Here is a 24,917-nt window from a genome sequence, read left to right on the forward strand (position 1 = left end):
AAAAAAAAAAAAAAAAAAAAAAAAAAAAAAAAAACAATACAACACAGGAAAACAGTAAGAAATTATATATACTGGTGAGGGAACTTGCAGAGCAGAGAGAGAAATATATATGTACACAGTGAAACAAAATAATGAAAGACAGGAAAAGAGAAAAAAATACACAGGAGCTCTGAGAAAAAACCCAGTAACAAAGGCCCTCAAAAGAAGGTCAGATACTGAATTGAGCTTACAGAAATATTTTAAAAGCATATAAAAAATCGATTCAACATAAGTGAAAAAACACAATACACATGACACTTTGAAAATTTACTTTTTCTACAGTTATGAAGTGAGAGCTGATTTTCTTTTTAATAGTGGTACTTTTAGTGGATTACACTTCAGACAAATCAATTCTATATTATTTGGAAGTCAAAAAACACCTATTATTGCAATTTAAAAATCACCACTTTCAATATATTGGTGCCGTTATTTCAAAAGAAAGTGGGAAATGCAAAAGCAAAAAAAAAAACTCAGAGAAAAGTCTTTATCGAACACTTACTTAGCATTTTGATCTGTAGAGCTATGAATCGGCTCTCCCACTGTCTGGACCTCCTTTGATTAGGTAAAGCTGAATGATCTGAGTTGAGCAATTTGAAGTAGTTCTCCAGAATAGTACTGGTTTCCACTTGTCGCTGGTCAGAGCTGCTAGTGAGAAGTATATGTACCACTTCTGTAAGACACTTCAGGGTGAGTTCTACCTTCCTACCCACTTCTTCAAGATCTCCGTCCTCCCAAGAATCACAATCTGCCAAAACTCGCATAAGAACTTCCATGGTGGCTGGAGAAATTGCTTGCAAAGCGTTCTTCTGAAACATTAAAGGCAATAAAAATGAAATCCAATCTAACTGTGGTTATATATTTGTAAAGAAAAGAGAATTAATAAGCCTATAAAGAAATTTTTCTTTAATAAATCAATATATAAAAATTTTAAACGAGTAATTTAACAGACACTGGTGGTGTTTTACACATGTGAAGACTTCACTTCCTCATGATGAATGGAAAATATATTTTCCATCTTCCTTTGAAGCTAAGAGTAACCATGAAACAGTTCTGCTTAATGGTACATGGTAAAAGACATGGAGAGGGCAGCACTTCACCTTTGGTCCTTTTACCTTCTTCTACCCTAAACACATTACAGTATTAGTGAAAATAAGTACCACTACGGAAGGAACTCAACATTCAACCTCCCCTGCCTTTCTTAACAAGGGAAATCTGGTATTTTCCTAGACTGATAGCTACCCAGAATGAGGATCACATTCCCTACCATCCCTGCTGCTAAGGAAGTTGAGAAAGTAAGTTTTATCAATATTGTCTGGACATATTTGACTTCTTTGCAGTCTTATCATTCAAGTTTGGCAAATAAGACTTTTTAAAAAGATAGCAAATATCCACTTTTCTCTCTCTCTCTTTTTTTTTTTTTTCTGTTACTGGGCTAGTAAGGCCTTCAAAGGCCTTCAAAGCTGAGCTACAGAGGATGACAGAAATATATGGTGCATGTTTAAGTTTATGACAGTGAAAGACACACTGCCATTAATCTCTCTCAAAATACTTCCCCTTGCTTCTAACACACTTATCTAATTATTCCTGCCAACTTCTGAAGCCGTTCAGGACAATATATATATATACACATAAATAAATATTTTTTTTTAAGACAGGGTCTCTCTATGTAGTTCAGGCCAGCCTCAAACTCCTGGTGATCCTCCTGCCTCAGCTTCCCAAGTGCTGGGATTATACCGACATGTGCCACTATACCCAATTTATAATAATATATTTAAATTTAAACACCATGTTTTTTGAATAAGAGAAAGGGGAGAAAAAGGAAGAAGGAGAGGTTGCCTAGGCTTGGCCTGAATTTGTGATTCTCTTGCCTCAGACACCCAGACGGCTAGAATTACAGGCATGCATCACCATGCCTAGAAAGTGTCAGCTTTTCACTATCCCTTTAGAGATAGCTGGCACATGCCATTTGTCTCATTCATGACTTCCTAGAGATTTTTGTGCCCGAGTGCCAGCACAATGGCCAGAATTCCAGAAGTTTTCTTAGAGTGTAAAGATAATAGACTCAGTCCAGCAGGAGTTCCTGAAGACCCCAGTCACTAGGCTAGTCCTGGATATTTTCTACTTCTGCACAGAGTGCAGGAAACTGAACCACAGCCTTGCACATGCCAGGCTCACACTCCATCCCTGAGCTATATCCCCACAACATTTTTAATTGAGAGAGGAAAGTAAACTAACTTCATGTGATTTTATTATTAGTTGCTACTTACAGCAAACCATGTATGCACTAGAACAATGATTCACTTAGTTTTTATACCTACAGGTGCTTTGTTGACTGCTTTACTTATATATCATGTCATTTAATCATCATTACTATCTTGTAAATGTTACTGTTTCCATACTATACACAAATAATCTAAAGCACATTAAATAGTTTTATCTAAGGTCAATTAGTCTAAGATGGATATAAGACTCAAACCTATGTCAGTACCAAAGCCCTTGCACTTCACACAAAACATAACAGGCTGTATTTTGGGGTATATTTAGAGAGAAAGAAAACAAATATGCCCATGGAAAGCCCAGGCACAATGTATGGCTATGAGTGAAGACTGGACTTCATTATTTTCTGTTCATCATGATAAGATCATTCTTATGTCTTCAGATATTCAATTCATCTAAATTCCTTTGTACTGACCCCACACTCAACAAACAACTTTCTGCACGGTGTGGTGGTACACGCCTATAATCCCAGCACTAGGGGGGTGGAGGTAGGAGGATCATTGTGAGTCTGAGACCAGCCTGGGCTAGAAAGTGAGTTCAAGGCCAGCCTGAACAGCATAGTGAAACCCTGACTCAAAAAGACTTAACAAAACAACAACAAAAAAAATAAACAACTTTCTGACTTTGGTATAACTACAGCTATGTCCTGATCATAAGCATTTTTTAATATTTTCAGTACATAAAATAAATTGAGCTCCTATTATCTACTTAATTTTCATTATAGAAGTTCCTTGGGGCTGGACTGACCCTAGGTACTAAGGAAAAGTGTGTATTGTTAGTTCAAAAAGAGAATGGGAGCCAAACAGAATCACTTCTATTTTCATCCATATATATCTATTAATTCTTATTCAGAGTAGTGAAGAAATGATGGCAAGGGGAGATACTGACCCAAAAGAAGAAAGTAACTAATATCAGAAGGTGCCTAGGAAAACAAAATGGAAAATACAATTTTGGACACTGTTTCTCTCATTCTAAGAAGATCCTTATCTTCCAAGCAGGTAAACAGAAGACTATACAACCTACCAGGAAACCTAAGTGGGGATTCTGGTTTAGTGTCAAGAAAGGAACAGGATAAATAAAAGAAGGAAAGAAATTTAAGCAGTGTTCTGGAAGCCACAGATGGGAATAAAAATAAGTCTTTAAAATTTTCAGTGAGTACAAGGGCTAAAAAACTATGTATAGAGAAAATTAAAAAAAAACGATAAAGAGGATAAGGGGATTGTAGCAGTACCAAGATAGGAAACTCATGATAGTATTTACAAAATAAATATCCGGGGCTGGGGATTTAGCACAGCGGCACAGCGCCTGCCTGTCAAGCGCAAGGTCATGCGTTTGATTCCCAGTACCGGAAAAAAGCCAAAACAAAACAAAATAAATATCCAAAAAAGCAGATCTAAATTGGGCACATTTACTTTAAAAGATTACTTAAATATATGAAGTCACCTGCTATTTATTTGAAAAATGACCATTACTCTTTCAAAATCTCCTAACAGAACAGGAAGTGCTAATTAAATTATCAAATAAAGAGCAACTTCTTATTGCTACAGGACCAATAGTTCCTCCTGCTATAAGATACAGAGACTCATGGGAGGGTCTTACACATAAATAACCTAAACACTGATTTTTGGTTTCTTTTTCTGAGACACAGTGGGTCTCACTGTGTAGCCCAGGCTGGCCTTGAACTCCTGCCAATTGTCCTCCCTCAGCCTCCTGATTGCCAGGATTACAGGCGTGCCACCACACCCAGCTTGTTCTCGCTTTCTTCCTGAACACAGACAAGGATTTCTCCCTAATGCTCAGACTGCTAAGGTAATATGTCGAAAGTATTATCAGCACAATTTTGTATCTTTTTTTTTTTTTTTTTGGTTTTTTCCGGTACCGGGAACCGAACTCACGACCTTGCGCTTGCCAGGCAGGCGCTTTTGCCGCTGAGCTAAATCCCCAGCCCCTGTATCTTTAAATAAAATGCAATTAAATTTTTAAAAATAGAAATTTTAAGGGCTGGGAATATAACTCAGTGGCGTAAGTGTCTTCCTGGCAAGCGCAAGGTCCTGAGTTTGATTCCCGGTACCAAAAAATAAAAATAAAAATAGAAATTTTAGCCAGGCATGGTAGGTACATGCCTATACAACCCAAGAAACTTGGTGACTTAGCAAGATCTTGTTTTAAAATATAAAAGTACCAACCAACCAAAAAAACAAACAAAAACAAACAAGAGGTGGGGATGCAGGTCACTGCAAAGGCCCTGGGCTCAATCACCAGTACCACAAAACAAACCAAAAAAGTTTCTAATTTTTAAAGTAAAAGTGTAACTTAAACATGCAATTTGTTATAAAGAACATAGTTCACTAATGTTAAAGAATGTTTCATGTGAAAGAAAAATTTAATTGTTAAAATAGGGAAGAATTTTTAACCTGCTAGGTAGGGTGTCATATGCCTATAATCCCAGTACTCTAGCACTCAGCAGGCTGAGCCAGGAGGACAATAACTCCAGGCTAGCATAGACTATGTAGCAAGGTAAGACCACCTTGGATCACAAAGTGAGACCCTATCTCAAAAAACGTACCAAAAAAGAATTTCAACCTAACAGAGAAAAAGTAAGGGGAGAAAGCAAGGGAATTCAATGGATCTACAACCTTAGCTAGAAAAAAATTATAAGGTGGGCGTGGTGGCACATGCCTGTAATCCCTGCACTTGGGATAGGAGGTAGGAGGATCATTGTGAGTTCAAAGCCACCCCGGGCTACAAAGCAAGCGCAAGGTTAGCTGAACTGAATAGCGACACCCTGTCTCAAAAAGACAAAAAAAAAAAGAAAAAAATTGAATTTTCATTTCCACTAATCTTAACCTGAAACAAAGCACATTTGTAGTTTTATCACTGATGTTTATTGTAAACACTAAACTACATTTGTGGTTTTATCAATGATAAATCATATGCATTTTCATTTACAACAGTTGTTACAATCATCTCTTCTTTCCTTTTTTAAAGAGGTAATTTCACTATGCTGCCTCCGGACTGCTTCAAACTCTTGAGCTCAAGGGAACTTCCTGCCGCAGTCTCCACAGGCCTGACAAGCGGGCCCATTCACTGCCAGGTGGTTTTATTTATATGTTATAAACAGCACATATTACTACAGGACAAATTTGTTTGGTTAATATTTTGGTATGAGTGGTTTCCTTTGTGACCTTACATATCTTACATATTTAAAAACATTCTGGCAACAGGCTTTATCAAACTGCCAAAAGGATACATACACTCATTTAGTACTGATGACAGAAAAGTGCGTACACTCATATACCTTTAGAAACTAAGCTGCTACGACTTGATTTCTTTAAATCAACAACAAAAATTACCCTATACCCTAAAGTGAGAAATAGTAGTTGAAGGCCAACAAAAAAAATGAACTTACAATACTAAAAATTGTTAAATCTGTTTATTTATCAAATAATCTTATTGTCAGTACTATTATTTAGGCTTTCTGGAACCAAGATAAAAAATGAAAAAAGGTTAAGTTTAAACAAAATGTAAACTCAAAACTAGATGGTTTATGAAGTTATAAAAACAAAGAACACATTAAGCAATCCATGGAAAATCTTTGGCACTGTTAACTATGATTTATAAGTTAACTTTCAACACTGTCCTCACCTGCCCACCGGCTACAATGGCTCCAAAGAGGTGCAATAAGCAACACTTAAGACTTTCCTTGAGATGTTCACTTTCCTGAAAACATTCTGTGAATACAATACACAAACAAATAAATACAGTTTCTTTCACAACAGGATTAATTTCCAAGGAATGTAAAATTACAGCATGAAGAACTACTTCATTAAAATGTTGTCAGAGGCAAAGATGGAAAGCATTTTGTCACAGCAAAGAAAAAGAGAAATAATCAGCATTTTGGTACTCTGTGATTTCTCATTTAATTCTAATAACTTTCCACAGGAGAATATCCTGGTCCCACTTATAAATGAGTAAGTGAAAGATTAGAAGTTAGCACCTTGCCTAAAGTCACATGGCAACTCAGTAAAGTAGCTAGACATCAACCCAAACCTGACATAAAATTGGATTTTGTAGGTTTTTTTTTTTACTACTATTGTTGCCTCTTATTAGTATAAGTGACTGTAGTCAATTATAAAATGAAACAGTTGGACAAAAATATTTCCTGTGTCTACTCCAGGGCCAATATTCTAAATAAAATTCTAGTACCGATAGCAACTTTTCTTTTACCACCACAAATTACCTTATTATTTTAAAAGTGTTACAAACTGACATGACAAAGAAAAAATAAGTCTCCTCCAACTTCTTCCTCAATGTACCACACCACTCCATCTTTTTTTTTTTTTTGGAGAAAGGGTTCCACTATGTAGTTCAGCTCTGAACTCACTGTGTAGGCCAGATGGCCTCAAACTCACTGCGATCCTCCTACCTCAGCCTCTCAAGTGCTGAGATTACAGGCATGGGTCCACCCACGCCTGCCCTAACACCCTATCATGAACAAAAAAAAAAAAGCAAAAGCTGCACATACACAGTTTTCCCTCAGTATCCATGGGTGACTGGTTCCAGTATCCTCGTCCCAAGATACCAATGCCAAGAACACTCAAGTTCCTTATATAAAAGGGTGCAGTGTTTGCACATCACCTGTTCTGCTCCTCCTATATACTTTAAATCATCTCTCCGTAATTTATATACAATGTAAGTACTATGCAAGTAGTTGTTATGCGGCATTGTTTCAGGGAATGACAACAAGAAAAAAGTCTGTACATGTTCAGTACAAATGCAACATTTTTGCTGATTATTTTTAAATCATTACTTAGTTCAATCTACCCATGTGAAATTCCTGGATACAGAGCTGACAAATACTGCATCATTTTTTTAACTTAATACATTCTTGTTATTTTGGTCTTTTCGAGACAGGGTCTCACTATGCAGTAACTTAATACATTCTTAACAGATACTGTCCTGTTCCTTTTTATAAACAGAAAGCATATACTACAAAAGTACAATGATCTACTTTTTTTTTTCTTTTTGACAGGTTCTCGCTACACAGTTCATGCTAACCTTGAGATCACTTTGTAGCCCAGACTGGTCTCAAACTTGCCACAATCCCCCTGCCTCAGCCTCCCAAGTGCTGAGATTACAGATGTGCATCACCATGCCCGGCACATTTTTTTTTGATGTACATTTATTTAACCAGTTCTCTACTGATAAACTAATGCTTTTCCCCTTTCTTTTGATAATTCTGTAACAGTTTCATATATATTGTTTCATGCTTATATAACACTATAATAACAGAATTATTTCCAATATTATATGTAACATTACCAAAAAGAAACAGCTTTAAGGTACAATGTATTGATAGATATTTACAATTAAATTAGGTTATCCTATGTCAGAATAATTGGCACTATAAAGAACCTAGATTTAGCCAACTGCCCTTCAGACAAAGGACTTCTATCTAGGACATATAAAGAATTAAAAAAAAAAAAATCAGGCCTCCCAAATTCAAACACCCAATCCAGAAATGGGCATTTGAGATGAATACACACTTCACTAATGAAGAGATACTAATGTGAATAAGTACATGAAAAATGTTCAATGTCATTAGTCATTCAAGAAATACAAACTAAAACAGCACTTTAACCCCACAAAGAATGGCTATCATCAAGAAATCAACCAATAACAAATGCTGGAGAGGCTGTGGCGAGAAAGGAACACTACTCCACTGCTGGTGGGAGTGTAGATTGGTGAAACCACTGTGGAAATCAATTTGGAGATTCCTCACAAAACTAGGAGTGGAAGTCCCCTTTAACCCAGCTATTCCCCTTCTGGGTATTTTCCCAGAAGAATTAAAGACATTAAACCACAGCAATACATGTGCACCCATGTATATAGCAACACAATTTGTTATAGCTAACAAATCTTGGAAATAACCCAGATGCCCATCCACTGAGGAATGGATAAAAAAGATGTGATATTTTTATCCAATAGAATATTACCCAGCTATTGAAACAGATAATCTCAAGGCTTTTGTAGGTAAATGGATGCAACTAGAGACCATACTCGTAAGTGAAATAAATCAGACCCACATATGTAAACATCATATTGTCTCCTTGTTGTAGGAACCTGAAAGACTAGGTAAAACTCAAAATGTACAATAGATAGGAAAGGGAAAGAAACTGTTCAACATAAGGGAAGACTGAGATGAGGGAAAAGAGAAAAAAGAAAGAACGCAAAATATAAATATATATATGAATAGCTGTGATAACAGTATTGCTGATGTCTGATGGTGTATTGAAATGAACAGTTAATGCTCACAATTTTTTATGTTCTGATCGACTTTGTATGCTTACGGCTGGTGATCTGAGCAACTGATTTGAAGGTAAAATATGCAATGGAATTACAATGGTGAACTCCTATCATCTTGTCTAGTGAAACTCTGCATTATCTCTCATGGTTTATGGAACAATTATTTTCTTATTCTCCTTAATGATTTGAGCAATCTTTCATTCTTACATGTGGTAATCCGAGCAGTGTAGTTGAGGATAGCGATATGTAATGTAACAACCACTCTTGATTCATATTATTTTGTCTTGAGACTCTGTATCACTTTGAATGTTTTTGCTTTGATTTGTTTATGTCTGTGATACTGGTATGCTGCTACTGTTCTATTCTTTTTGTTTGTTTGTGTCTCATTTACTGCTCTCTTGAAAGAAAAACAATAAAAATAAATAAATAAATAAAAAGAACCTAAAAAATTGACAAAATTGGTTCCAGAAACTGAGTGAGAACAGTAATATACAAGAACGGGTAAACAAAGTAGACCCAAGAAGCACCTCAGACACCTGTTTAGAGACCCTTTATGGGCTACTATACACAGAGTGGGAATCAAAAGGAACATGTCTATTTGTTGAGTTGGGGAGCCAGAAATCAGTGGTTAGGGAGGCATTGGCAACTGGGATTTGTGGGGAGGAAGAAGATAATGGAGAAAAAGTGCTCCAAAAATATGCACAGGACTTATTTTGTGTTTGTGCATGATTCCTGACATGACAGTATCAAATTTCACAAGACAGACAAAAAACTACAAGGAGGCTAAATAATTTTCTGATTTTACACAAAGACAGAAGATAATAGTGTTCCATTCAGCCACAAATGGGCACACGAGAAAGGTAATAGATAAAAAGGATGTAAAATAGATCACGTAATCTCTAATTATAAAATTTCAGATGACTATATTAATATCTGACAAAGCATTCAAAAAGTATTACCACAGGTAGAGAGGAATATTATCAAAAATGGTCAGGAAGATAACACAATCTGTTCTCTAACCACACTGAAATTATATTAGAAAGTAATGAAATAAAAAGGTACTGTATCTGGAGACCCTTTTCATGAAGATGGCACTAAAAGTGAAGAAAACCCCTATCTCTCCCAATGCTGGAGCCAAAGCAAAGGCACCGAAGGATAAGGCCGTGCTGAAAAGTGTACAGTCATGAAAAAAGAAGATCTGTAAGTTACCTGCCTTTCTTAACCTAAAACACTGCAGCCATAAAAGCCCAAAAATTTTCAAGAGTGCCCCAGAGGAAACAAACCTGATCACTATGGTATCATCAACCCTCTTAACAACTTAACTAGCCATGGAGAAAAAAGAGAGCAACACACTTTTTATATTCCTTGTGCAATCAATTTTGACAAGCACCTGACCAAACAGGTTGTGAAGAACCTCTATGACTGAAATGGCCAAACCTGACCAGGCCTGATAGAGAAAAAAGCTTGTGGTTTACTGGCTCGAGATTATGATGCTTTGGATGCAGTCAACAAAACTGAGATCACCTGAATGCAGCTGGCTAATTCTAAATACAGCCTTGCACCACATGACAACACTGATCCATCAGGGGCTGAATGTATGACAGTGATCCCCTAAGATTAGAATGGAGCTGAAAAATGCCTAGCACCTAGTGAAATTGTAGCCAGCTAATGTTATACATACATTAACACATCACTAACATGTGAAAACTACAGGTACATTAAACCGTGCCTCTCTAAAGCCCTATTATCCACATGTCTATTAGACATATGGCCCCAGAGGAGACGATTACGGTTAAATACGATCAAAAGTGTTCCTTTTCTATTCTGCAAATTTTTCTGTATTTAAAGTGAGTATAACAGCTGGGCATGGTGGTGCATGCCTGTAATCCCAGCACTGGGGAGGCTGAGACAGGAGGATTGCTGTGAGTTCGAGACCAGCCTGGGCTATACAGTGAGCTGAAGGCCAGCGTGAACTATATAGTAAGACCCTGTCTCAAAAAAAAAGAAAAAAGAAAAAAAAAAGAAAAGAAAAGAAAGAGAAAGATAAAGTCAGTGTAATCATTTTTTAAGAAAGAAAACTAAGGCCCATATAAGTCACATATATACATAGTGGTCAGGTCTCTTCCAGACTGTAGGGACCTTTTCTCTGAGGTAGGTGCTATGGATCAAACCCAAAGCTTTGTGCATATAAAGCATGTGCTCTCCACTGAGCAAAGCCTTCAGCCAAGTTTCCTGACTTCCAGAAAAATTCTGAAGTTGTAAAGTATACTATCATCAGTAACAGATTTAGCTCACAAACACAAAATCAGCTCTTTTAACAGAAAAACACCAAGTGAAAACAATCACCAAAAACAAATTACTCCAGTGACATGTTCTTAACCTTTATCTTATAAATTCACAAAGGTAAACTAAGGTCAGATTCAGAATAAGAATAAATAATCAGAGTAAAATGAAAATCAAAATGAAAGTAACTAGTGTATTAATGTACTTACGATAAAAGAAAGGAACAAACTCCACAGTGAGAGAAGCTGGTTTATATTTCTGTCTGCTCTTTTCCACAGAACTAAGGATTCGCCTATCATTAAAAAAGAAGACAATTATAACACAAGCAAGTACAAATGGTATAATTACAAAAATAATCATAAAACAAATTTAACATTTTACTTTTAATCTGTACACTGAACAATTATCTCCAAGATTAACATAATCCTGAAAAAGAAATCTAGCAAATAATTTAAATGGTCACCAATGAAAGAATTTCTTCTTCTAAATTATAAAATGAAAAGAAGCTGGGCATAGTGGTGCACGCCTGTAATCCCAGCACTTGGGAGGCTGAAGCAGGGCGATCATTTTGAGTTTGAGACCAGTCTGGGTTACAAAGTGAGCTCAAAGCCAGCCTGAGCTGCATAGCGAGACCCTGTCTCAAAAAGAAAAAAAAAAAAAGGCAAAATTATAGCCAATTTAATTTCTAAATAACTGGAAATTTAAAAAGGAACTAGCCCAGTGATGGTGAACCTTTTAGAGAAGAGTACCAAATTGCAACCTCAGACCCACTTATTTATCACAAAGTACCAACATGGCAATTAAATCTGAATGCTGAGGTTTTAGTTTAGAAAAAAAAAAACTCATATATTAACATCTTTTGTTAAAAACAACATGTGTGCCATAGGCTTGCCACCTCTGACTAGCCAGTACCGCTAAACTGACAGTTAAGGGTCATGGCTTATTATTATACTACACTGCAATTTCTCAGAAGCCAGGCCATTATGCCACCTTCTAAGACTATTACTGGACACAATGGGTCCATGTAATTGGCTTTTTTGATCTTAATGATATGGATCTACTATGGGCTGATATTTTTTAATGATAATTCTAGTAGTTTTGATGGAAATTTTCTACAGACTGTAATATGAACACAAACTACATATGCTTTTACTCAGATCATTCCAATTCAATGTAAAAGGAATTTCTTATGCATGATGATATGGGAAAAAAGGCTAACATTACAATGATACTTTTTTAACTGGTGAAAACAAAAAAAGCAAAAACAAAAACAAAAACAAAAAAACCACAAGCATTTCTTTTAATACCCTGTAAAAGCACTTAACACTATGAGATAAAGATAATGCAAGTGGAAATTACCTGAAGGACAGATACCCAGAAATTCTGTGCATCTAAAGATTTGGTTTTAGACACTTTCTTAAGTGACCATAATTGAGCTATTAATTCAAAGCTACAAGGAAAAGCCAGATGACCACAGAATACGCCAACTAGGCATAACTGGACTTGGGGATGGCAGAATGCAGTCCAAAGCTCAAGATCTATACCCACATTCACTAGTAATCACATCAAACACCATTCCTTACTGTACTGTTTTCCAATCTAATGTGGATTTCCAGTGTGTAGAAGGCATAAAAGTGATCATACTTCTTGAATTTAATGCTTACATCTTAGGACATAATTATCTTCCAGTTAAGATTATTATAAAAAAAAAAAAAAAAAAAAAACCACCACATTTAAGGGGCTGGGGATTTAGCTCAGGGCCACAGCGCCTGCCTGGCAAGCGCAAGGTCGTGAGTTTGATCCTTGGTACCAGAAAAAAAAAAAATTATTATCAAAGACATGTTTGTCTTTATGACAATACAGAATTTTACTATAGTTTCAAATTAAAAATTTAGTAATATGCCAGGTGTGGTGGCACATACTTGTCATCCTAGCACTTGGCAGGCTGAGGCAGGAGGATCGTTTCAAGTTCGAGACCAGCCTGGGCTACAAAGTGAGCTCAAGGCCAGCCTGAACTGCATAATGAGATCCTGTCTCAAAAAGCCAAAAATAAATAAATAAAAATTTAGTAATATGATAGAAAATTAATTTTAAAAGAACGAAATTTAGCCAGGCATGGTGGCACATGCCTGTAACTCAACACTCAGGGAGGCTGATGCAGAAAATTGCAAATTTGAACCCTGCCTGGGCAATTTAGCAACTTAGTGAGAACCCTGTCTCAAATTAAAAAATAAAAAGGTACTTGGAATGTAGCTCAATGCAAAAGCCCTGTGTTCAATCCCCAATACTGAAAAGGGAAAAAAAAAAAAAAAGATGAAATTTGAGTTATCAGCTATGTCTTACCATGCGATTATTTCCATTTTGTTATATATATAAATTATATTAGGTATTAGACTACTTATGTTCTAGTCAAACAAACTGTGCGATGAACAATAAACATCCTCACCTGATTAACATAATGAAAATATATTTCCGTAATTTGCAACCAGTTATCTATTCTAATGCTCCTCTATTATATGCAGTATACAAATAATTTCCATATTTGTTACAATGAGAATTTAAATACTAACATGAAGAGGTGAGCACTACTATATATTAGAACACAAAAAATAATGCCTAAGTGATTTGTACTGTACTTTTTTTTGGCTTGCTTCATTTTGTTTTGTTTTGAGACAGGGTCTTGCTATATAGTTCAGGGTGCCCTTGAACTCACTATGTAGCCCAGGCTGGCCTCAAACTTGTGGCAATCCTCCTGCCTTGGCCTCCCAAGTGCTGGGATTAAAGGCATGGGTCACCACGCCTGGACTGTACTTATGTTTTTATTAGGACAATAAGGCTAAAAATGAACTTTTGTTTTATACCACTTTTAAAACACATTATATTTGACAGCTCCATTATTATTTGTTATTTGGGTCAAGCATCTAGCACTTGGCCGATGCTAACATATATTAACTGATTTCTGAGAGTGCTCAAAACATTTGTTTGCATCTCAGTTTTCCAAGTTCATGTCCCCCGGTTAAGTTAGCTGTATTGCTTTTTTGTGTTCCTGTCAACACCAAGGCCCTAAGATATAATTATTTATTTTAACTCTTTTTTGGAAATAAGTCCAAGCTCTTGCAAAAGCTGTGTAACAGTAGCACAACCAACATCAAATATAGTTTACCTAAGTTTGCTAACATTTTACCCCAAATCTTTATCATTTGCACACTTTCTACCCATATATACATATATTTTACATATAAATATTTATGTTTTCCAGATACTTAAATGGAAGATACACATATTACAGCCCTTTACCTCTTCATAATAAATGAATATTTACCAATAACAGGGACATTGTTTTGTATAACACCACAGGATAGTAATAAATTCAAAACTGATACAGTGCTTTTTATCCAGTCTATCACCCATGCTCCAGTTTTGTCAAATCATTCAGTAACATCTTTATAGTATATCTCCTTCCAGGATAGCTTCCTGCCCTGGGTCAAGTATTACATGTGGTGCCCTTTAGCCTCCATTAATCTCAAATATTTCCACAACCTCCTTGTAACATTTTTGACGAACACTATTCCTTACCCCTCCCTTTTAGAACTGGGATGCTCTTCTTTTTAGTTTCCTTGGCATCTTCTTACTACTGGGTACTCGCTGCATTCTTGCTGGACACCACATGAGTAATTATGTGGCTTTATCAGAGGTCAACACGGAGGCAGACGATACTCATCAGATTCTCAGTGCCGACACTATACCTTTAGTAACCCTGTAAATGGATTCTGTGGTCCAGTACCATCCAAAATATTCTCTACATTTTCATTCACAAATTAGTAATCTGTCATTTTTCTTTTCTTTTCGAGACAGGGCTTTGCTATACTGTTCAGTCTGGCCTAGAACTCACAGTGATTTTCCTGCCTCAGCCTCCACAGTGGTGGGATTACAGGCATGCACCACATGTGGCTCCGTGATATTTTAAAATGATGCACATATCATACTCTTCATTAAAATTTCCCCCTAAATTTACCATAATTATTCTTGTCTGGTCCAATGTTTACTGGAACTAAAAATGCTAATTCTTTTTTCAACTCCAGCATGTAATCCAGACTGGGCTGTAAACAAAAGCTTTCCCTTCTCCCTTACACAGGGCTCACTGATATAAACTCGTGAACTCCCTTTAGTTCCTGAATGGCTTACAATTTTTTCCTGTAATTGTTTTTGTGTATACAGCATACTGTATTGTCACAAATTTGGCACACAGAAGCCCCAAGGCATAATTTAATACTGTATAATTAATTTTTTTTTCCTATGGGCAGGACAGAGACCTAATGAACTTGCACTGGGCACAGAGCAAGAACTTAAATATGTTTAAATATATGCCTGATTGATTAAGTTATTTCAAGGGAAAATTTCTTTCTGCTCCTTATTTTAGTTCCACTTGAGGAAACTGTTCTATGTGAGATTCTGCAAGTATAATAAAAATTGACCTAACAGATTAATCAAATGAAATTATATGGAGTATGAAAATCATCTACTTGCTTATTAAATAAACAAGAAAATCATCTTGGCATCTTCTTGCTCGTTAAACAAGAAATATGTATATATATTTAAAAAAATTTTTTTTTAAGATGGGGTCTCACTATGTATGTAGTTCAGGTTGGCCTTTAACTCACTGTATAGCCAGGCTGGACTGGAAAGTCAGAGATAATCCTGCCTCAGCCTCCCTCATGCTGGCATTACAGGCATGCGCCACCACACCTGGATAAGGAATATAATTTTAAATGGCTCTGTGGAATTATGCTAATTTTAATTAAATCTGTTTTACCTGGCTCTTACCATCCACATCAAGCACAAAGAATACAATATATATATAATCTAAATTTCTACTTCAGAATCACAGTAATAAATACGTTGTAAATCACTGCTGTATATCCTTTGTATAGGTCTTTTATGAGCAATGGATTTCTCATAAATCCATGACTGAATTTCCCTAAGTCAAAGAAATTTATGTCTAAATTCTTTGGCTTTACCATTTACCTCCAAAGCAGTTACTATGTAACAGAAGATGGAAAGACTGTTATGCATACTAGAAATAATACACAGATTCACGTACTATTCCTGGTAAATACTGCCTGCATTTATTAAATGCCACTATTCATCCTCTATTCCTATTTCTGTGGCCACCTTACATAAAATATATAGTTTTCTTTCTATATGATGTTGTACTATTTTTAAAAAAATTTTTAAGCTTTCAAAATTGTTTTATAGGCCGGACGAGGTGTGCACGCCTGAAATTCCAGCACTTGGGAGGCTGAGGCAGGAGGACTGTTCTGAATTTGATACCAGCCTGGGCTACAAAGTGAGCTCAAGGCCAGCCTGAACTGCATAGCTCAAAAAAAAGGCAAAATAAACAAAGAAATAAATATTGTTTTTTAAATTGACAATTTTACTTAATTTGTTTCATGAGATCTACTTTTTAATATAAATCTTCTCTCCTTCCACATTTAAATTTACACTGCTCTTATTTTCAAGATTTCTTTAGATGCTCCTTTATCATTTTCAGACTAATTTTATGTTCCTTTTTTTGCATCTGCCTTGTTGCCTACATATAAAATTCTTCTCAAATTTTTTTTTTGTTTGTTTTTTGAGACAAGGTCTCATCATGCAATTAGGCTGGCCTTGAACTCAGTACATAGCACACACTAGCCTTGAACTCACAGCTATCCTCCTGCCTCAGCCTCCAGAGTGTTGAGATTACAGGGATGTGCCACCATGCCCAACAACTTCTAAAACTTTTTATAACAAAAATTCTGTATAAAATATACAGAAAAAAGTCACTGTTTCAAAACTTGTATTCTTAGACTGGCTACTGCTGACAAGTTTAAAATGAAGTTGGAAAAGTATCAAGAGTAGGAGGAAGAAAGGTTTTGAGACATCTCTGGCATTCCCATGAAAATAGAAGGAATACTGATACACAGGGAACTAACATGCTAAATGAGTGTGCAGACTACCAAAGAAGGGCTGTCATATTTCTGTATCATTTTAAATTTTACTTTAATTTTTATTTTTCATTAGTATATACAGCATTTGCAGTACATAATGATTAAATTCTCTGTAGGGAGTTGGTAAATGCACATAACACATCTTAATTCTTTTTTCACTCCCCCATCTCTTGGTCCCCTTCCCTTTTGCAAAAGATCTATCTCCCTATAACCTGTTATCTATATTTTATTTTACTCTTTATAGTTTGGGTTTCTTCAATATTTAAAATAGTGTGTCTGATTTATTTAACATTATGGTCTCAAGGTGCATCTACTTTCCTATCTGTATCTTTAGAAAGTCATAAGCAGTGCGTAGGTAGATGTAAAAGGTAGTCCTAGTGCTGTCTGTCAACTATTTCCATGTCTGCCGCCCTCCTACAATCATGGTAGAATTGAACTTTATGCTCTTTGTGGTAAATGAGGACACACAATTGGTTCTGGCCAATGAGTTCAGAACAACAACACGAGACCTTTCACACTTTCTTCTCCCTCACATGGAAATTAACAAAGTGCAAGATGCCAACTGTTCCAGTAGTTTGAGACCTGGAGGGACTAGGGTAAGTACAGGCTCCTACCTAACCACGGGAGACAGACCACAGGAACAAGAAAATAATCTTTGTTATTCCAGGCCCCTTGTTTGTCACTGCAGCATAACTAGCCTATAAAAAAAAAATCTTCACAAACAAAAATTCAAAGGCTTTCTCCCTGGAAGAAAGAACATATGACAATTCTATAGAAAGGAAGTGCTGAGGCTGAGGCAGGAGGATTGCTGTGAGTTGAGGCCAGCCTGGGCTACAAAGTGAGCTCAAGGCCAGACTAAACTGCATAGCAAAACCCTGTCTCAAAAAGACCAAAAAAAAAAAAAAAAAAGTGTTTAGAATAGTATTAGTACCTTCCCATCACTAAACAGTCAACAAGTCTTAGAACAGTATGACAATTTTATTACCCTGGAGGCTATTTTTGGAGAAGTTTAACTGGTAAACTGGTGAACTTTTGGTAAAGCTTATTGTGAGGTGTCATTCAGTTAGTTGAAAAGCTGGAATACAACAAAAAGAATAGCCTCCAAACAAGGAAGGACTCGTTCGCAGCCTGCAGAACTTCATCTGCAACTCTGGCTTTCAAGCCAGCTGATCTATGCTACAGATTTGGACTTGTTGGCTTCTGTCATATGAGCCAATTTCTTAGGATGATTTAATATCTGTCCACACACATCCATGTACACATCCTATTAGCTCTATTTCTCTGTGTAACCCAATTACTATCTACAGACAGCTTCTCTCAAGGTATAAAGCACATATGAAAATAAGCACAAGCTGCCCCTCGAGGCGCTGCAGGTGTGGCTGCTGTGTCATATCTGCGTCACTAGGTAGCAGAGAGAATCGAGGCTATGTCTACGCTCAGTGTTCCGACCCGTGAACGAACGCCTGAATGATTAGTAGCCTGACACAGACAGAGCCATTGCAGGGTGCCATGTGCTTGCCAGCCACCTGGAGCCTGGTGAGTGAAGCCACCTTCTGCTGATGACCCTCAGTCACCTGAAGGTCTTGCAGTCCCGCAGCAGGTTACAGGAGATAGTTCACTGCCTGCGGGGAGGGGGGTTTGTTAGGTTGCCTCCTTGAAAACCATAGAAAGTAGTGTCTCCCCTCTTTTTAAGATAGGGTCTCACTATGTAGCTCAGACTGGCCTTAAACTCATGGTAATCCCACCTCAGCCTCCTGAGTGCTGGGATTACAGGCCTACACTGCCATGCCTGGCTAGATGCATGGTCAAAACCTAACAGTTGTACCAGCTTCCAAGGTGCGAGGATGCGAAGAAGCAGCTTTTTAAAATCCCAGGGCCTTATTCCCGACGCAGTAGCACACAGTAGTCCCAGAATTGGGTAGCTGAGGCGGAAGGATCAGAAGCTCAAACCCAGCCTAGACAATTAGACCTTGTCTCAAATTTTAAAATACCACTGGGGCTCGCTTCCTGCCTCGTAGGCCCCCGGAGGGAGGACCTCCAGCGCACGGGGAGCCACAGGCGGGGAGCACCGATCTTCCGACTGGCTCGCTTCCTGCCTCCTATGTGCCTGGAAGGGGGCCCCCCCGGCACAGGGGAAGCCACGTGGCCGCGAGCGCTGTTGCATGCCGGCCTAAGGGCCGGCCGCCGCCACTTAATTGAGAACTACCACGACACAGAGAAACAATGACACAACTGGCCCACCATGCACCAGCTGCAGATGCCCACTCACGGACTTGTGTGAACCATTCAAACATGGAGAAACCCCTGGGAATATGTGCCATACAAAGGGCCACTCTTGCTCCTGCCATTGAGAACCAGAAAGATCCACAGTCAGCAGAGGAGCAGCTGCTAAACAAGGACTCGGAGAAGATGAGAATGCAGACTAAGCCCGAGGAGTCAGAGGTCCTGTGGACTGGGGTCATGAGAGCCGTTCGGAAGCTGTAAACCAGGAGGACCTTGCACAATACCTGCGGAGACTCCCTGGAAACCATTCTTCCCCTGACAGTACAGGCTGTGGTGGAGCTCCGGAGAAGTCTGCAGCAGGATTCCTGCTGCCTGTGCTGACAGATGGGGAGAAGACACTAACTGGTTGTGGGGTCCCAATGGGATGGGAGGCTGGAGAGAAAACACTACAAAAATGCCTTTCGCTCCGAACGGCTCACTTGATTTTTGACAACCCTTAGGCTGTAACTACTTGTTAGATCCTTCTTGTGTATCTCTGTCTTCGAGAAATCACTTTGAAGATACCACCATGTATTACAGCAGTCACTGATATTTTCCTACTAATCTATCCATAACTCTGCAATGTTTGTATTGTTCCTATCCTATTTCATAAAGGGATGCATGTCTATCATTATGTGTTCCCTACAACAACCATTGAGAACAATGATTATTCAATAGGTCACTCATGTATAGCTCTATTTATTTCTTTAGAAGCCACTTTGAAGATACCAAAGTATAGTACAACAACTATTGATAATCTCCTACCTCTTCTGTCTGTAACTCACTATTATTTGTCTATTTGTTTTCCTGAGAAACTATCTTGTAGATAACAATATGTGAAACAATAACCATTGATAATTTCTTACCACTTTATCTGTAATTTGGTAAGCCCCCCCATTATTATGTTATCCCTCTTTTTCAAAATTTAAAAAAAAAAACCTTTACAAAGTAAAAAAAAAAAAGAAAATAAGCACAGAAGATTGTTATATTTAATACCTGGGATAATGTTCCTTTTACTAAAGTACATGTTCTTTTTTTAATTGACAAAAATCATATATATTTATGATATATATATTTATAAATTCATATATATTTATAAATGATATATAAATTATCATTTATATTATGATGATATATATCAAATATATATACATTATAGAATGGCTAAATCAAGGTAATTAACAAATGAATACTTCACATACTTATCTTTTGTATATGTGTGGTGACAATACTAAAAAATGCTATACTCTTAGCAATTTTTACCCAGAGTAAAAGTAAAGAGGAAGCAGGAGCTGAGTGTGGTGGCACATGCCTGTAATTCCAACACTCAGGAGGCTGAGGCAGGAGGATGGTTGTGAGTTTGAGGCCGGCCTGGGCTACAAAGTGAGCTCAAGGCCAGCTTGAGCTGCATAGCGAGACCCTATCTCAAAAAAGACCCCCAAAAGAGAGGAAGCAGGAAGACCCATCATTTTAAAGGAAGAGAATCAAGAGATGGAAGGGAACAGAGGGAAGAGGTAAAGGATGAAAAAAAGGCACTGAGATATGTAATGAACATGTACCAATTCCTTATAAGGAATGCAAAAGTCATGTACTACAAACATGTACTAATAAACTAAACTAAAGAAATTAAAAAACAAAAGAAATACAACATGTAATTAACTACAGTCACCACATTTTGCAATCCAACTCTTATTTCTTCCAGTCTAACTGAAATTTTGTATCCTTGGATCAACACATCCCTGCTCACATCAGGATGTATTATTATTTCAATAAAATACGTTATCACTAGAAATATACAAAGTGCACTGCCACAGCCTACATAGATGTTCTTGCACTTATCAACTTTTATCACCATCTACCAGTGGCTATTCAAAGTCAAGGCATACTACCCTGGAAACTCTGAAAATCCTGTAAAAATTATTTAGTAATGAAAGTTGAATTTTAGTAATTTTAGTTGCAAGTAGTGGGAATTATTTATAAGTGAGTCAGATTAAACTAGAAATAGAAGTGGGGAAATTGTCAGCAAACTTTGGAAACCTAAAAAAAGAGGTCTGAGGGACGTGATGATACAACTCCTCCTAATCTGGGCCTACAGGTAGGCAGAGATTCGCTCTGTGTTCTGTGCTGGGAATTAAGCTATTGTCACAATGCTACAAACCCACCCTCCCATATCCTCTCTACTTTCTGATGCTGGAGCAGACACTGCAAATTGCTCCTTTTCCAGCTGCATCCTTTTGATTTCCCCAGTAACAAGTACTAAACAGCAGCAAAAGAATGAAAGAGGAACTGGCTCTATGTTTCTCTTTCTTACTGTACTTATGAACATCAATCCAGCAACAGTTCTAACTAAAGCAATAGTGGTTGGTTACTGTCTTCAGTTTATTTTTGGCAAGTCTAGAACGGCCCTGTTCCTAGCTAGTTAGCAATGCCAGCAGCACCTAAGTAATGCTCCTTTCTAAGTCCCAGTGCTAGCAGGCTCTCTAAACATCTAGATTCTGCTATCAGCAGTTTCGTCTCTGTTCTCAAAGCCCAAAAGATGGTAACTGTTTCCTGAAGTCACTATTTCTGCATTATCTCAGTGTGCTACTTTTGCTTTTCCAATTCTCTAACCTCTGTTTAATAATTTCTTTGTATTACATTCTTTTTTTTGGTCTTTTTGAGACAGGGTCTCACTGCACAGTTCAGGCTAGTCTTGAACTCACTTTGTAGCCCAGACTGGCCTCAAACTCGCAATGATCCTACTCCCTCAGCCTTCCAAGTGCGATTTGTTTTTCTGGCTGGATCCTGAAGGACACATGCATCACAATTAAAAATAGAAGGACAGGGCCAGGGATAGCTCAGTGGCACAGCACCTGCCTGGCAAGCACAAGGTCCTGAGTTTGACTGCCAGTACCCCCCAACCAAAGGACAAAATACTGCTAAAAAGGATTTTTATAATATAAAATATATCCTGGGTGTGGTGGTACCCATCTGTAATCCCAGCACTTGGGAGACTGAGGCAGGATGATTGCTGGGCTACATAATGAGTTCAATACCAGCCTGAACTATGTAGCAAGACCCTCTCGCAAAAACAAAACAAAACTATACATATATATATATATATACACACACACATATATATATATACATATACACACATATATATATATACATATATATACACACACACACACACAAAATATATATGCACTGGGTAGATGGGTGGGGGTACTGAGCTCAAACCCAAGGTCCCACACCTGATCTATCTCTAAGCCATAGCCCTACCCCTCAAATGTCCCTCCTACTATGTTTTTTACTTTTTTTGTTTGTTTTTTGTTTTTTTCTGGTACCAGGAATCAAACTCATGTCCTCAGGCTAGCCAGGCAGGCGCTGTGCCGCTGAGCTAAATCCCCAGCCCCCAACTAAGTTTTTTAAAAAGAAGAACTAGAAAATATGTATATTTTACTTTTATTATTGAGCTTTTAATGTTTCTTAGCAAACTGTCGGTATTTAACAGCACTTGAAAATAAAAATTCAGCCAGGCATGTGGTGCATGCCTGTAATCCTAGCACTCAGGAGGCTGAGATGGAAAATCATTGTGAGTTCAAGGCCAGCTTGGGCTACAAAGTGAGTTCTAGGCCAGCCTGCACTGCATAGTGAAACCCTGTCTCAAAAAGACCAAATAAAAAAAAAAGAAAGAAAGAAAAAAGGAGAAGTTCAGAGTACATTTAATTATATGGAGGCAGCATTTATCACACACTCATATTTCTCCATCTCAGAGTTAAATCTTTCTAATTGTTTTCATAGAGAAGATACTTTCTGGAGAATTAAACATACGACATTTGGGTTTTAAATGAACATGACTTTTGACATACCCTGAAATTCTATGTCTCCAGTTCCTATATGGATCATATAAACTTTCACAAAATGCCAATGCATGAATCACAAATTCTTCAACAGCTGTCTGATCTGCCAGTTCCTTCTCTTTTTTCTTGCTTTTTAACTAAGAATAAAGTTAAACATCTTAAGACATATAGCATTCATCATCTAACCATACATTATTTTATTCAAATAAATGATTTCCTAAAAGAGTCATTTAATTATATGGACTAGATAAACCCTCTCAAATTTCAAGTGTTTCCCAGGATAGCTTTAAATATAGTCAAATACTATTTGAAAAAATAATGCATTCAATAAGGTATGGTAAGTAATAAAGCCAAACTGTCATTTTAAAAAGCCACTTGTAAAACCCTTTAATTTTTAGGGGTTGGGATATAGCTCAGTGACACAATGACTGCTTGGCAAGCATAAGGTCCTGAGTTCGATTTCCAGCACCAAAAAAGAAACCAAAAAAACAGGCTGGGGATTTAGCTCAGCGGCACAGCGCCTGCCTGGCAAGTATGAGGTCGTGAGTTTGATTCCCGGTAGCAGGAAAAAAAAAAAAAAAAAAAAGAAACCACAAAAAACTTTACTTTTTAAATTGCAACAAACTGTCCTGAGTTCAATTCCCCACACCAAAATAAATAAATAAACTGAAACAACCTATTACTAGGTATTTGTCCATCTTTTGATAAAATTTCTGAAATACAGATTATCCAGTAACTTAAATTCTCTCAATTTTTAACCTCTCCTAAAATATTTAACTATATCATCTCTAATATAAAACAGTAAAAGCTATTTAGCCTCAATAACACAACAAGGAATATATCAATTTACACCTACTTGTTGAATATAGAGTGTTGTCATGGTGATGACATGATTAATATATGAGCATGTTCCAATTTCTTCCACATTTGATAGATTTCTAGGAAGAAAAAAAGAATCAAATATAAGAATGGCAAAATGTGTGCTCTTGCATGAATTTTGAGAGATACTGATGAACAAAATACGAATGATATTAAAACATTAACATTATACTCACCTAGTATGTATAAGGCCCTGCAATCCATCCCTAATATCATAAAACAAAACAAAACCCAGTATGGTTGTATAACTGTTTTCCCATTAAGAATGTGAAATATGCTTATGTACCATTTAACTGTCTCTTATAAACAGAAAATGTTTAAACTGGAAAATATTTTACAAACCAGGCATGGTGACGCACCCTGTAATCCCAGCACTCGGAAGGCTGAGGCAAGAGGATCACTGCGAATTCAAGACCAGCCTGGGCTACAAAGTGAGCCTAAGGCCAGCCTGAACTGCATAGTGACACCCTGTCTCAAAAAGACAAAAAAAAAAAAAATTTTACAAAGTCACGGTATCTAAAAATAGATTTGCATCTACTTATTACAGGAAAATTAGAAAATGTAGAAGTATAAACAGAAGAAAAAAATCACCAATATCTCATAACCCAAGTAGGTAATAAGCAATTATACACATCTAGATTATTTACTTACAGGTTCTTTTTTCTTTATGAAGATTCTTAATTTAGCGTTTGTATATACTACTGCCATTAACCACACATGTAGATTATTAATTTTCATTTTATTTTTTGAATTATAACTCCCTTTTTAGACTTACATCGTATTTCCTCTACTATATTAAAAGTCCTTCATAGATCCACTGGCATCCTTGCATACTCTAAAAGGGCAGAGTATCACACCTTGTTTGAAGCATCAGGTCAGTAAGTGCTGATGCTTAATAAAAATATAACCCTCAGCCGGGCATAGTGGCGCACACCTGTAATTCCAGCACTTGGGAGTATGAGGCAGGAGGATCTTTCTGAGTTCGGGACCAGCCTGGGCTACAAAGTGAGCTCAAAGACAGCCTGAACTGCATAGC

At 37.1% G+C, this 24,917-nt stretch overlaps 1 protein-coding gene across 10 annotated transcripts in view; it reads right to left on the minus strand.

Moving 5' to 3' along the window:
* The window catches only part of Nbeal1 (neurobeachin-like 1), a 167,793-nt gene that overhangs the window by 113,397 nt on the left and 29,479 nt on the right, over positions 1–24,917 (minus strand). For all 10 annotated transcript variants that reach the window (XR_001236404.1, XM_013520723.1, XM_013520721.1 and 7 more), the window contains exons 5-9: positions 23,859–23,940; positions 23,012–23,139; positions 11,115–11,197; positions 5,962–6,047; positions 539–845 (exon numbers count right to left, since the gene is read on the minus strand). Coding sequence is in view for 9 of the 10 variants with exons in the window: in XM_013520723.1 (XP_013376177.1) it covers positions 539–845; positions 5,962–6,047; positions 11,115–11,197; positions 23,012–23,139; positions 23,859–23,940 (686 nt within the window). In the remaining variant the exon portion in view is untranslated. The remainder of the gene's footprint in view (positions 1–538; positions 846–5,961; positions 6,048–11,114; positions 11,198–23,011; positions 23,140–23,858; positions 23,941–24,917) is intronic.

Source organism: Chinchilla lanigera, unplaced genomic scaffold, assembly GCF_000276665.1.
Source record: "Chinchilla lanigera isolate Chin_1 unplaced genomic scaffold, ChiLan1.0 scaffold00056, whole genome shotgun sequence".
NCBI lineage: Eukaryota > Metazoa > Chordata > Mammalia > Rodentia > Chinchillidae > Chinchilla > Chinchilla lanigera.